The sequence below is a fragment of the Natrix helvetica genome (assembly GCF_964273705.1).
Source record: "Natrix helvetica genome assembly, chromosome: 6".
NCBI classification, from domain to species: Eukaryota; Metazoa; Chordata; class Lepidosauria; order Squamata; family Natricidae; genus Natrix; species Natrix helvetica.
In genome coordinates, this window is record NC_138553.1 from 38,403,049 (window position 1) to 38,415,289 (window position 12,241).

The window sequence follows — 12,241 nt, forward strand, 5'->3', positions numbered from 1 at the left end:
TTTAATTAATTTGGTACATTTCAACATATTTATCATTAAAACTGAATTATTAAAGCTTTACGTTCCCTGAAATTTACTACATAGCATACTCATAACTGCATTTATTTGAAATTCAGTGTTAAAACTGTGAATAAAGAATTTAGATGTGCCTGAAAGATCACCTTTTCTCCAAAATGATTAATTTTAAATCAAAAGATCATCGCTTTATCATTATGAGTACAAAAAGGGCACATACAAGAATTTTGGTGTCCGTGTGTGTGCGTGTGTGCTTGTGTTTGTGTTTATGTGAGAGGTCTATCTCAACTTATTTTTCTAAGCCCACACAACTCCCAAGCAAGCATAGAATGAACTAGTTCTTTTAAGGAACTACTTACAGGTTCAATGAGAGGGCCAACTTTTACCTTTGAAACTGAATCCTGACCAGCTGGTTCTTTGATACTCTTACTACAGTAACTGTAATTAAATCCATAATCAAAAGGATCTTATTGTATCTCAATTGTGTAATTCCACATTCACTTATTTTTTTCTTTCTTTCTTAGTGATATGCATTTGCATATTCAAAAATTGTTAATATTTTCAGCTCCAATTAGATTCCAGCTGGCATCACGTTCAATCCTTCCTTTTCTTTATAAATTTCCTATATAAATTAGAGATCTCAGGACAATAGGCATCCCCTGTCATTCTCTTCCTTATTTTGAACTCCTTCATTTTAAAAATTTATAAGAAGAATAATCAGGTGTTCTGCTAGTCTTGATATTTTCCATATTATCTCATATGCTATATTGTTACAGAACTTGCCAGTGAAACAAAAGTAAACTTCTTTCTTATATTGCCTTATTTTTCATTGTCTATTTAATACTCTCCATTTCATTTGACCTTTTTGTTTCCATGTAATTATTTGAACAGCATAAGCAAAACTCCTTTTTCATGATAATTTAGCAAGTGGTTGAATAATTGCTCTTTCTCTTTCTTCTCCCCTTTTCTGATAGAAGCATACATCTTTTCCACTTTCTAGGCTACTTAGTTTAATCCATATTTTCCATATTGTTGACACAGAGATGTTAGCATTCTATTTTCCTGCAACTTTTATGACCAGCAAGATTTGTGGAAATTTTGATGTGAAAGTGGCACAGACTGAATATGGATTGCATTATCTATCTATATCATAATGCAAAGGCTTTTCAGAAGGCTGAAAAATGCTTATATGATATTTTTGTATCACTATAACTGAACAGATATCATGTTTTCATAATGTCAGTCCATGATGAAAGGAGATAGTAGGAGGAATTAAATTCAGTGCCTCTGTGGAGAGGCACTGGCTATTGATTGTTGGATCCTGCAAGTACTGGTTACATAAGAATCCAGTAGCCAATAAGACATTTTCAAAAGTTAATTAAAGTAGATCTCCACGATGTTGAAGCCAATTCCACAAAACTCTGTTCCTTCTTCTCAACAACTACTGATGAAACATGTAGGCCATTTTGCTTGTTTGATCTTCAGGTGCTAGATCAAGTGCTCTGTCGTGAAAACCTAGAGCTGCTACAAATCTAGGTTGATTGTACTAGATGAGATGATGAATCCATGCTTCGCTCAATGAAACTCATAAGCTTATATAAGTATCTCTTACCCTACATCAGGGTGTCAAACTCAAGGACGAGGTGCTTAAATGTGGCCGCCTGGACTGGGCTGGAACTAGCAAAGGACCAGCTTGCAGTGTTTCTGACAGCCAAAATGGGGGAGGGGGAGCTCAAGTGGTCTCCCTGTGCCCAGTTTTGCCTGGTAGCATGCTGCAGGAGAAATCCGTCCCATCACCCCTCCCTCTGGCCAGCCCATGGAGAACTACAATGCTGATCCAGCCCTCAAAGAAATCCAGTTTGACATCCCTGCCCTATATCATCACCTGAATCAGCCAATGAAAAAGACAGATTTTCTGGAATGTTGATCTGTATGCTAATAGTAATGACTTTTGGTCCTATCTCTTCTTCCTTCCATGGGTCATACCCTTAGTTGGAAAACCAGATGTAAAGAAATTATTAAAATGATTTAAGATAAAAAATATAAATAGTGATTGTAGAAGCAAAATTTTGAATATGTGACAAAGTTTTAATCCTAGAAAATGTCCTTGTTTTGGAGACAAGAAATTTTTCTTGTTCATGGAAAGTACAAGAATTGTATCAAACTCTTCCAATAGTAGCAAACATATTTCATCAAGATTTCTGAACTGTCTTCTCTAGTGTTCATAATCAAGAATAATATCTGTAAAAGCATTCCTGCATCTGTTTTTGATCAAAATCAAATAAAAGGTTTCCACGGGAACAGATGGCACTAGTTTGAATACTTTGTTCTCTAATTAGAGTAGCTTGAAAATGAATGCAAATATCTGAATGTATCTGCATTAATATTACTGATTTCTACTACAATCAGTCCATTATTTTAAACTTGAGCTTAGTATTTACCGGGAATGAGTCCAAAGGCATCTTGATGGGAAATACAGAATTTCCTGTATTATATTGTGTAGGTGCTGAGGTAAGTAGTTATTTTAGGGGTTAAATTTGTAGTCACTGATGCACACACACACACACCCATATATATGAGGTTGTATTCATAAAACACTGCCTGTTGCCTGATCAACTCATTTACTATAGTCTAGCAACAGTTATAATAGAAAGAAGAGAATCCAAGCTGAGGTAAGTTAGAATCTGAAACAGTGTTAAATTAGAAAAAATAGTCAGGTATTTGGAGTGATGTATCTGTGTATTTTAGACTTGAATGCTATAAATTTCTGAGAAATGAAACTACAACTTGTTTTGAAAGGAAAGTTATTTGTTTTTAATGATTTTTCAGGTGCCTCCTGTACCAAACCTGTACAGGAAAATGTTGGGAATGTTTATGTACCAGAAGGATATGGCAAATTAATATTAATAAATTACAATATTCCCTCAAAGTTATTTAGCCTCCCACTGTGTTTTTCCCTGAGTTTATATAACGAGAAATTTTGAAGGTTATTATTCATCAATTTCAAAGCCTATCAAAACATTGTGATATTGGATTTCATGTTGTGGAGAAGCAGTATACAAACACAGCCAGCCCTCAACCCCCAGCCCATACAGAATGCAAATTATTGTTTTCTTTTTTCTTTAATAATCCCTTTAATTTTCAACATTAATATTGTTTGTTATTAATAAATGTACTTAGAACACTTCAGTACATATATTTCCAGCTGGTCTCTCCTTTTTAAAATACTTATTTGTATCAATCAAGATCCTTATAATTTCAGATGTATTATTTGAGAATTGTACAAATGCTACCATATAATAGAAAATTGGCTTGTAGGGCAGAATAAACTTATCTGGTACCAGTTAGTGAATCAAACTTATTTAAAGTTTCTTTTAAACAAATATTAAATGTGGATGCAGCTTAGTTGAGTAGAAACTTATAAGGACTCTAGACTGATGCACAAACCAGTTGCAGTGTGTTCTACTAAGCAATACTTTTGACAATAAATGTTGGGGTAGGGAGCAGACAGAGATGATATAATACTATATCTTATGAGAATACTTTCAAATTTTATTATAAAATTAATGTTTTGTTGCTGGAAACAAAAGATGCACGTGTAGTGTGTAACTTCATTTTGCCCTCTTTTTAAGGTAAACTATGAATATAATATTTTGTTCCAGCCTTTTGGTATCCTTCTTAGCCAACATTGTGTGGACTCGCACTATCAGAACAATGGAGGATGAATCTGATCCATACAACTGGTGGTTTTATACCTTTGACTGTCCACAAGAATGTGTCTGTCCTCCAAATTTCCCAAATGCTTTATACTGTGATAGCAAGGCAATTAAAGAAATACCTGCCATCCCACCCAGTATCTGGTACCTCTATCTCCAAAACAATCTCATTGAAGCAATTACAGAGAAATCTTTTGCGAATGCCACCCAACTAAAATGGATAAATCTGAACAATAACAAAATAACTACCAATGGAATTGAAAAAGGTGCATTTAACAATTTAAAAAGTTTACTCTACTTGTACCTGGAAGACAACTATTTAGAAGAAGTGCCAGATCCCCTGCCAAGAAGTCTTGAACAATTGCGTTTAGCAAGAAACAAAATCGGGATAATCCCTCCAGGTGTCTTCAACAATTTGGAAAACCTAACTATGTTAGACTTACATCAAAACAAACTGTTGGACAACTCTCTGTCAAGCAACACCTTCCAAGGACTGAGCAATCTCATGCAACTTAATGTTGCTCAAAATTCCCTTACAAAAATGCCACCAATCCTTCCAGCTAATGTGAACCAGCTTTTTCTGGACAGTAATTCTATAGAAACAATACCAGAAAATTATTTTGATGCAATGCTCAGATTAGTTTCCCTACGGCTGAACCACAATAAATTAACTGATGGAGGCATACCAAGCAAAGTCTTTAATATTTCATCCCTTCTTGATCTTCAGCTATCGTACAATGAACTCACCATAATCCCAGCTATCGGTATCCATCTTGAGCATCTTCATCTTGATAACAACAGAATCAATAGTAAGTGTATATGGCTCATGTTTTTGCAGTAACTCTGTTTTCCTACTATTTACATAAATTTGCCATCTGTACTTAGATGTAAGTCCATTTATACTTAGAAGTCTCTCTTCTGAATAATATGCATTGGGTTATGTTTCATACAGCAGAATAAAAAGGCACATTTTGAAATTGTTCACATGTATCATTATACCGTATCATTATTTATATATTTATTCATTAGTTTTCAAGGTAGCCATATATATATATATATATATATATATATATATATATATATATATATATATATATATATATATATATATGTGTGTGTGTGTGTGTGTGTGTGTGTGTGTGTGTGTGTGTGTGTGTGTGTGTGTGTGTGTGTGTGTGTGTGTGTGTATTTATGTTACAACCCCTGGTATGACTAAATATGGGAGGAATATATATATATATGTGTGTGTGTGTGTGTGTTGTATTTGTGCTGATAAATAAATAAATAAATAAATAAATAAATAAATAAATAAAGAAAGAAAGAAAGAAAGAAAGAAAGAAAGAAAGGGGGAGTAGTGAGCTCCCTCCCATATTTGGGCATACCAGGGGTTGTCACACAAATAGATAGATAGATAGATAGATAGATAGATAGATAGATAGATAGATAGATAGATATAGATATAGATATAGATATAGATAGATAGATAGATATAGAGATAGATGATAGATAGATAGATAGATAGATAGATAGATAGATAGATATAGATAGATAGATAGATAGATATAGAGATAGATAGATAGATAGATAGATAGATAGATGATAGATAGATAGATGATAGATATAGATATAGATACAGATATAGATATAGATATAGATATAGATATAATAAAAATACCAGTGCTCATACAAAGCCATACACATAACAAACAAATAATTGTCAAAATACCTGAATGCCAGGCATCAGGAAAAGTAAGTCTTTGGAGACCTTCTGAATATTTGATGTACGTATCTCAGATGGGATGCTGTTGACAACACTAGGGTCATGTTAGAGAAGGCATTCATCCTTGGTTATGCCAAATAACAATGCTTAACTTGAGGCATCCAAAAACACCCACTTTGTGGCAATTATACTAAATGGGTAGAAACTATTAGAAGCATACATTCCATCAAAGAACTAAACCCTATGCAATGAAGTGCTTTATAAATGACAATCAGTATCTTAAATTGCACTGGGAAGCCAAGTCATAACCAATGCAGCTCTCTAAGCAGTGATGAGAATGGCTATAACAAGAAATTTCTGTCATTGCCTATGCCACTGCTTATTGAATTACCTGTAATTTTGTATGGTTTTCAAAGGCAGTCCCCTATACATTTTAATAGTCACATCAGAAATTGAATAGGGCATAACTGACTGACTGAAGGACCTCTAAATTGAAAAAAAGTTTGCACAATTGCTGCACATGGCAGACCTATATAACGGCCCTTCTGGACTTCTTTAAGCAAGATCTCAAAGCAGGAGAGCTCCCAAATTGTGTACTATGTCATGAATGCCAAAGTGCAACTCATCCAAGAACAGTATTTCTTGTACTACTATAGTGATAGCCACAAAGTGCCGGTATAGGGAACCCCAAACACCACAGCCACTCAATCTTGACAGGATTGAGCATCAGTCTGTTCCTTTTAGCTTCCTCCTGAACAGCTTTCAACACTAGATAAATTCACTGACGGATTCCCCTGGGCAGACATGTAGTCTGTATTAATTGGTATATACAATGGGTATCAAACTTGCTGTGTCACAATGCCGTCACATGATGTTTCATTATGCTTTCCCCTTTGTGGAGCTGGGGTGGGTGTGGCCTGCGTGTGACGTATCCAGCCCGAGAGCCACCAGTTTGACACCCTGGTATATACAATTAATACAATATGATGATACTAGATTCTGAACCTACGGATAACATTACCAAGCAATTTTATGCAAATGTTAAATGGAGAGAGGGTAAGAACATTTATCCCATTAGTGACGGATTATGGGCACAATCTTTTCCCTATTCAATGCCAATTAAAACTGACTACTGAGGAAGGAAGCAAATCAGTGCAGCACAAATTTCCCCAATTCCAACTCGCAAGCTAGTCAGAAGGATGCCATAGCCAATGTAATCAAAACACACTGAGAGGTACAATAATAATATGAGAATGAATATACTACTTCTATCCCAGCACTGCAAAAGGTAATTGAAGATACATATAATAATAACCATAAAGGGAAGATTGGAAACTGGACAGTAAATATCTCCAGTGGCAAACTTCATGATGGCCCCATGAGATGGGGGAGACCATCACCTCCTTCAAGGTCAAAGGGATCAATTCTGCCCTCAAAGAGGCTGACACTATTGCATGGATCCAACCATTGCATGGTCTCCTACCAGATCATCTTCCCATGAGAGGTCTGGATATAATAAACAGGTAAATGAAGTCACAGTTCAGAGGATCTTATTCACCTCATTGTAATCAATTGTAAGCAGAATCAAATTCAGCCAATTAGCATCATAAGACTGTCCTGGTGGCTCACTTTGATCTGTCCAGTCAGAATCCAACTCCAAGTGAAATAATTAGAATGGATAACTTAAAAAAAAGTGCTTATTTAATCAGAACTAGCCAGAAATGTAGGATTATTTGATGTATTTTATCTATTGAAATGTCTATCACAACAACAATACAAGAACTAATTAAGATAATCATGATGAATGCTGCTCAGTATTCACAACAAAGTTTTGGCTACTCAAACTAGGAAGAGACATCAGAATAACAGTAATAATGGCAGAATTTGATAGGTGGATAAAAATGCCAAATCCAATCTAAACATCTGACTGTGCAACCAAACAAAATAATAATATCATCAAACAACATCTGGTTATCCCAGGTACCTGGGAAGGACTTGATAGGAGGGTAAATACACTAAATGCAGTCTAAGCATCTGGCTGCTGTGCAGCCAACCATAATAATATATTAAATTGATATGCCATCTGACTCCCAGTAACACTGAGAATATTCTATCCTTTTTAATGTGAATATAAAGTAATAGGATGAGCATCAAATGGTTGAATAGTATGACAAGCAGAGATATCAACTCTAAAGTTTAGTAGTAGATAAATAAATGGGATGGGGATTGGAGACAAAGTCCCAATCTGTATAATTCTTTGTCTGATGTTTGCCCTTTGTAGTCCTCTTTAAAAAATGTAAAGAAAGCAAGAAATTAAATATTAAATTAAATGTGCCTCTGCATTAAACTCCCCTTTATCAGTGACATCACTTTGATTGCAATTCTTAGATTTATTTATTAAATTTACATATCATCCTGATTCCCAACAAATCTAAGCAGATAGATGGATGGATGGATGGATGGATGGATGGATGGAGCTATTTAGGGAGATTGAGAACTCCTGCAATTTATTGCAAGTGCAGTTAAAAAAATGAAGTAACTTGGTTAAGCTTGACTCCTTGGCAAAAATCAGAAGTGATTTTAAAACTTTCTTAATATTTCAACTTCTACCTGAAGTCTTTATCTAAAGATTAGAAGCTATTTTTTGTAAATTTCCCATCCAAGTTCTAACCAGATTTGACCCTGTTTAGCTTTTGAGCCTAGACAAGATGCTGTTGTCTGCTGAGGCAAAAAACAAACCCCTCAAACATCTTTATAATTTCAGAAATGACATTGACAGTACCCTTGCCACTTAATTGATGGTTGACCAGCACAACATCTCTATTTTATTATCTTTCTCACCTTCCATAAAAGAAAGAAGAACACCATGTTGACTGATGATCTTACTGTCTCCTGAGAAATGCAATTAATAATAATAATATCCCAAAGTATCAATAGCTTTTACCTAGTAATCTAATAAATTTATTATTAGTAACTTTTCACATATTTATTTGGTTTTTTTTAGGTCTTAATGGAACTCAAGTATGTCCAATTCCTATCCTGGGAGATTATGTTTATGAGAGAAATTTACCACAGCTTCGTTATCTCCGCTTGGATGGCAATGGAATCAAACCCCCAATTCCATTGGACCTCATGTTGTGCTTCCGTCTTCTTCAGGCTCTTGTTATTTAAAGACTACTTTGTGATATAATGATTTAATGAACATCTTTGCTGGCATTTGACTTGTTACGCTTTCCATATATTTTGTAACATTTTTTTAAAAAATCCTGCAATATTGAAGTATTTTCTATTTTTTCCTAGTAATTCCTTTACTTTAAATTTTAGAGATGGATTCTAAGTTTAAAACAGCTTTTGTTGTGGTATATCGTATGCATTTTGGCCTGGATATTCAGGAATTGTATTTTGACCTATGTTAAGCAATAATAGTATAATCTTTATAGGTATAATATTACAGTACTGCAAATGTCAGATTGCTGTGTTTAATTATGGAACTAACATCAGCAATCTTCCCCCTTTACTCACCATTTAAGTTGCTCCATTATTTTACAATTAAAAAATAAGAAATACTTTAATCTATTGGGTAAAAAAAAGAAGATAGTTATGTGTTTGAGCTACACATATCTAGAGAATGTCATTCTATCATTTTTGAATAAAATGGTCTTCATTTCTATAGAACAGCAAAACTTGTTTGGAGATTTACTGGAAGAGTGATGATAAGCTTTGTAAGACATTTATGTGTTTGTAAACTCTGTCTTGCTGAAAACCTATTTTCTCCATATTAGTTCTGGATAGCTTAATCTATATAAAATATTGTATGTATATCAGATAGATACAGAAACACATACACATTAAATCTGTAAATATAAATAAAAGATAAGCATAACATATAATAATAATATAGAATGGGAAATCATCAAGATTAATACTGATCCTAAAGAGGAGGAATAGACAAAATAGAAACACAAAATCAAGCAACCTGGGAGGATACATCAGAGACTTCGTCAGACAAAATTATGTGACAAGCTTTGTACCCTTTGCCTTCTGAATAGCAGAAACAATTCTTAGTTGTCAAGGAAAGAAAACATAAATACTAAGGGCATCCTATTATATAGTTCTTCCTTCATACTATTTAAATTCAAATCAGAAAGAAGAAATTACTGAGCATGTTTCATAAAAGTGTTATGTAATATATTTTAAAGAATAAACTGCAGTCTTGAACAAGCTCATTCTTTACTAACTAAATAAAGACAAATTGGTGGCATGAAGATAATGATACCCAGTTAAATAGCAACACTTAGCAATATTTGGCTAATTAGAAACATAATTAAATAGGATTGACCTATTAATAGGTTTGAAGGAAATCCCACAATCACAGGTTGTAATACAAACTATATGTGCATACACACATACATACATACATATAAAGAAAGAAACAGTAAATCTGTATTACGGTAAAGAATATATGTTCATATATCTTTTTTAAAAAGTCACATAAGTCATTTTTAACCAGAAGAGAGCCTAACATTTTAAGACAAGCATTTCCAGCAGTAATAATTTATGATTAGTTTAAATTCTGAACTCCAGTTCTTTTCAATTAATACAAACTGTCATACCTGCTGAATACAGAATATCATATGTTTATTATTATTGTTGCTAGTTTCAAATCTCAAAATGAGCCTTGCACAAATAAAATCATATGAATGACACTTAATTCAAAACTAACCTACCTTGAGGCTATGCAGATCTAAATGGGGGGGGGGTTCTAGACTGGGATTAGGATTGGTGAGCAATGTGGGATTCTGTTCAGAGAGCAGGTGACATCTACAAACTGAAAAGTCTTTAATTAATGTAGCCAGACTGGTATCTTGACCAGCACATCAGCATTCATTCATTGTTTAGTTATTTCATGTTCTGGCTGTTGCAACATACTCTACATGGGACTACCCTTGAAAACTACTTAGAAGCTACAGCTGTTCCAGAACACAATGGCAGAGGCAATTATAGCATAGTATCTTTGCTTCATGAACTGCACTTCTTGTCAGTAGTTTTCAAGGTGCTGGTTATTATGTATAAAACCCTCCTGGCATATGACCTGGTTACCTGTCTTTTGCAGTTTTTATCCATCCTGGCAATTGGGCACAGTCAACCTATGACTCACTGATTACAAATTAACACAGAAAATATTTCATTTTTTATATTGCATCACTCAAATGTTTTTCCATTCCAGACTATCAAAGAGAGTGTGTGTATGTGTGTGTGTATGTGTGTGTGTGTGTGTGTGTCTGTCTGTCTGTCTCTGTGTCTGTGTGTTGTGTGTACATAAGTAATAATTTATAAAGAAGAAAATCTTTCTAGTCATTAGACAAGACTTATTGCTTTATTTTCAGTTGAGGACAAATGAGTGTCAAATGATTGACATGTCAATTTATTTTTTAAATTAGTCTGAGTTCTTTATTTTTTGTTTTGAGGACATACAAAACAATTACAGTAAAGAATTTACATATAAAAACCTAATATTAAAGCAAATTTGTATGTTTTACTATAAATAATACAAAAGTGATTTTGTCTGTAGTTAAACTTCACTTTTTTTATTGCTATATAGAAAAGAAACGGCATTAAGTATTCCAGCTTTCCATTTGTTCTTGAAAATGGCATGAATGATGAATTAGTTATTTCAGTACAGACTTTGAAACATATATTTCCTCAAAAATAAATTACACCTAACTACTGTACAAGATTAGGCATTCAGAAGATGTTATCTGATTTGCTAAAACACCAAGAAATTTCTCAGGATTTGATCTTTACCATACCATCCTCCCTCAGTCTCAGACCAGACCACAGCTTTCTAGAGTCAAATACTATCAATTCTTCATTCAACACTCAATAACTCTATGCCATTTGAGAAGGCAGAAGTAAAAGGTAAGCGTTCTCTTTCTTTTGTCATTTATAAGCAACTAGTTACACCTGGGAACACACACGCACACATCAAATTATATGCTTATTTTTCAAACAGTTGAAAAGAGTAATAATTATAAGCATATATTTTATTTGTTTGCTTTTTAATTTGAGTTAGTGGTTTCCAAAGCTTTGATATAATTTATATCAAAATAGACATATCTTCTGCAAGTCAATATAATTATACTATGATCTAGGATTTTACTTATTAAAACTGAACTTTCCAGTTTACTAGGACAGTCTGTCTGTCTGTCTGTCTGTCTGTCTATCTATCTATCTATCTATCTATCTATCTATCTATCTATCTATCTATCTATCTATCTATCTATCTATCATCTATCTAGCTACCTACCTACCTACCTACCTACCTACCTACCTCATCACCTACATACAATACCAAAAGTATTATTTTATAAACAGTTTTAATTTTGCAATGTTTGTATATTAATAACCTGAAAATCAAAGCTTAATATAACTTAGAACTTCGGTCCTTTCTATTATTTTTTTAAAAAATCTGGATGGCATTATTCAGTGAATTAAGTGATCAATTTGGAGTTGGAAGAGTCTTTATATGCCTCAATAGACCATAGACTCGGTTTTTCAATTATATCTTTATCTCATCAAATTCAGAATGTCTAATGAATATCTAGGGCCCTTTTATATTAAAAGTTGTAGATAACATTTATGATAGCAAAGTAGCCCTAGACTACAAACTGTAAAACTCAGTTCACATTTTGGAATAACATGTAGATAGAGAGAAAAAGTGACCTCAGCATCTCATTTAATGTTTGTACTAAGATATTTGTTATCTTTGTCCAGCCACTGAAAAGTTATA

The 12,241-nt window shown here is 33.6% G+C and overlaps 1 protein-coding gene across 1 annotated transcript; it reads left to right on the forward strand.

Moving 5' to 3' along the window:
* Positions 1 to 3,654: 3,654 nt before the first annotated feature.
* On the forward strand, positions 3,655 to 8,622 carry KERA (keratocan; the record flags this gene model as incomplete). The annotated part of the gene is made up of 2 exons (XM_081956709.1): positions 3,655 to 4,540; positions 8,456 to 8,622. The coding sequence occupies 2 exons, from the start codon at positions 3,655 to 3,657 to the stop codon at positions 8,620 to 8,622; spliced, it is 1,053 nt and encodes a 350-aa protein (XP_081812835.1).
* Between the last annotated feature and the right edge of the window lie 3,619 nt (positions 8,623 to 12,241).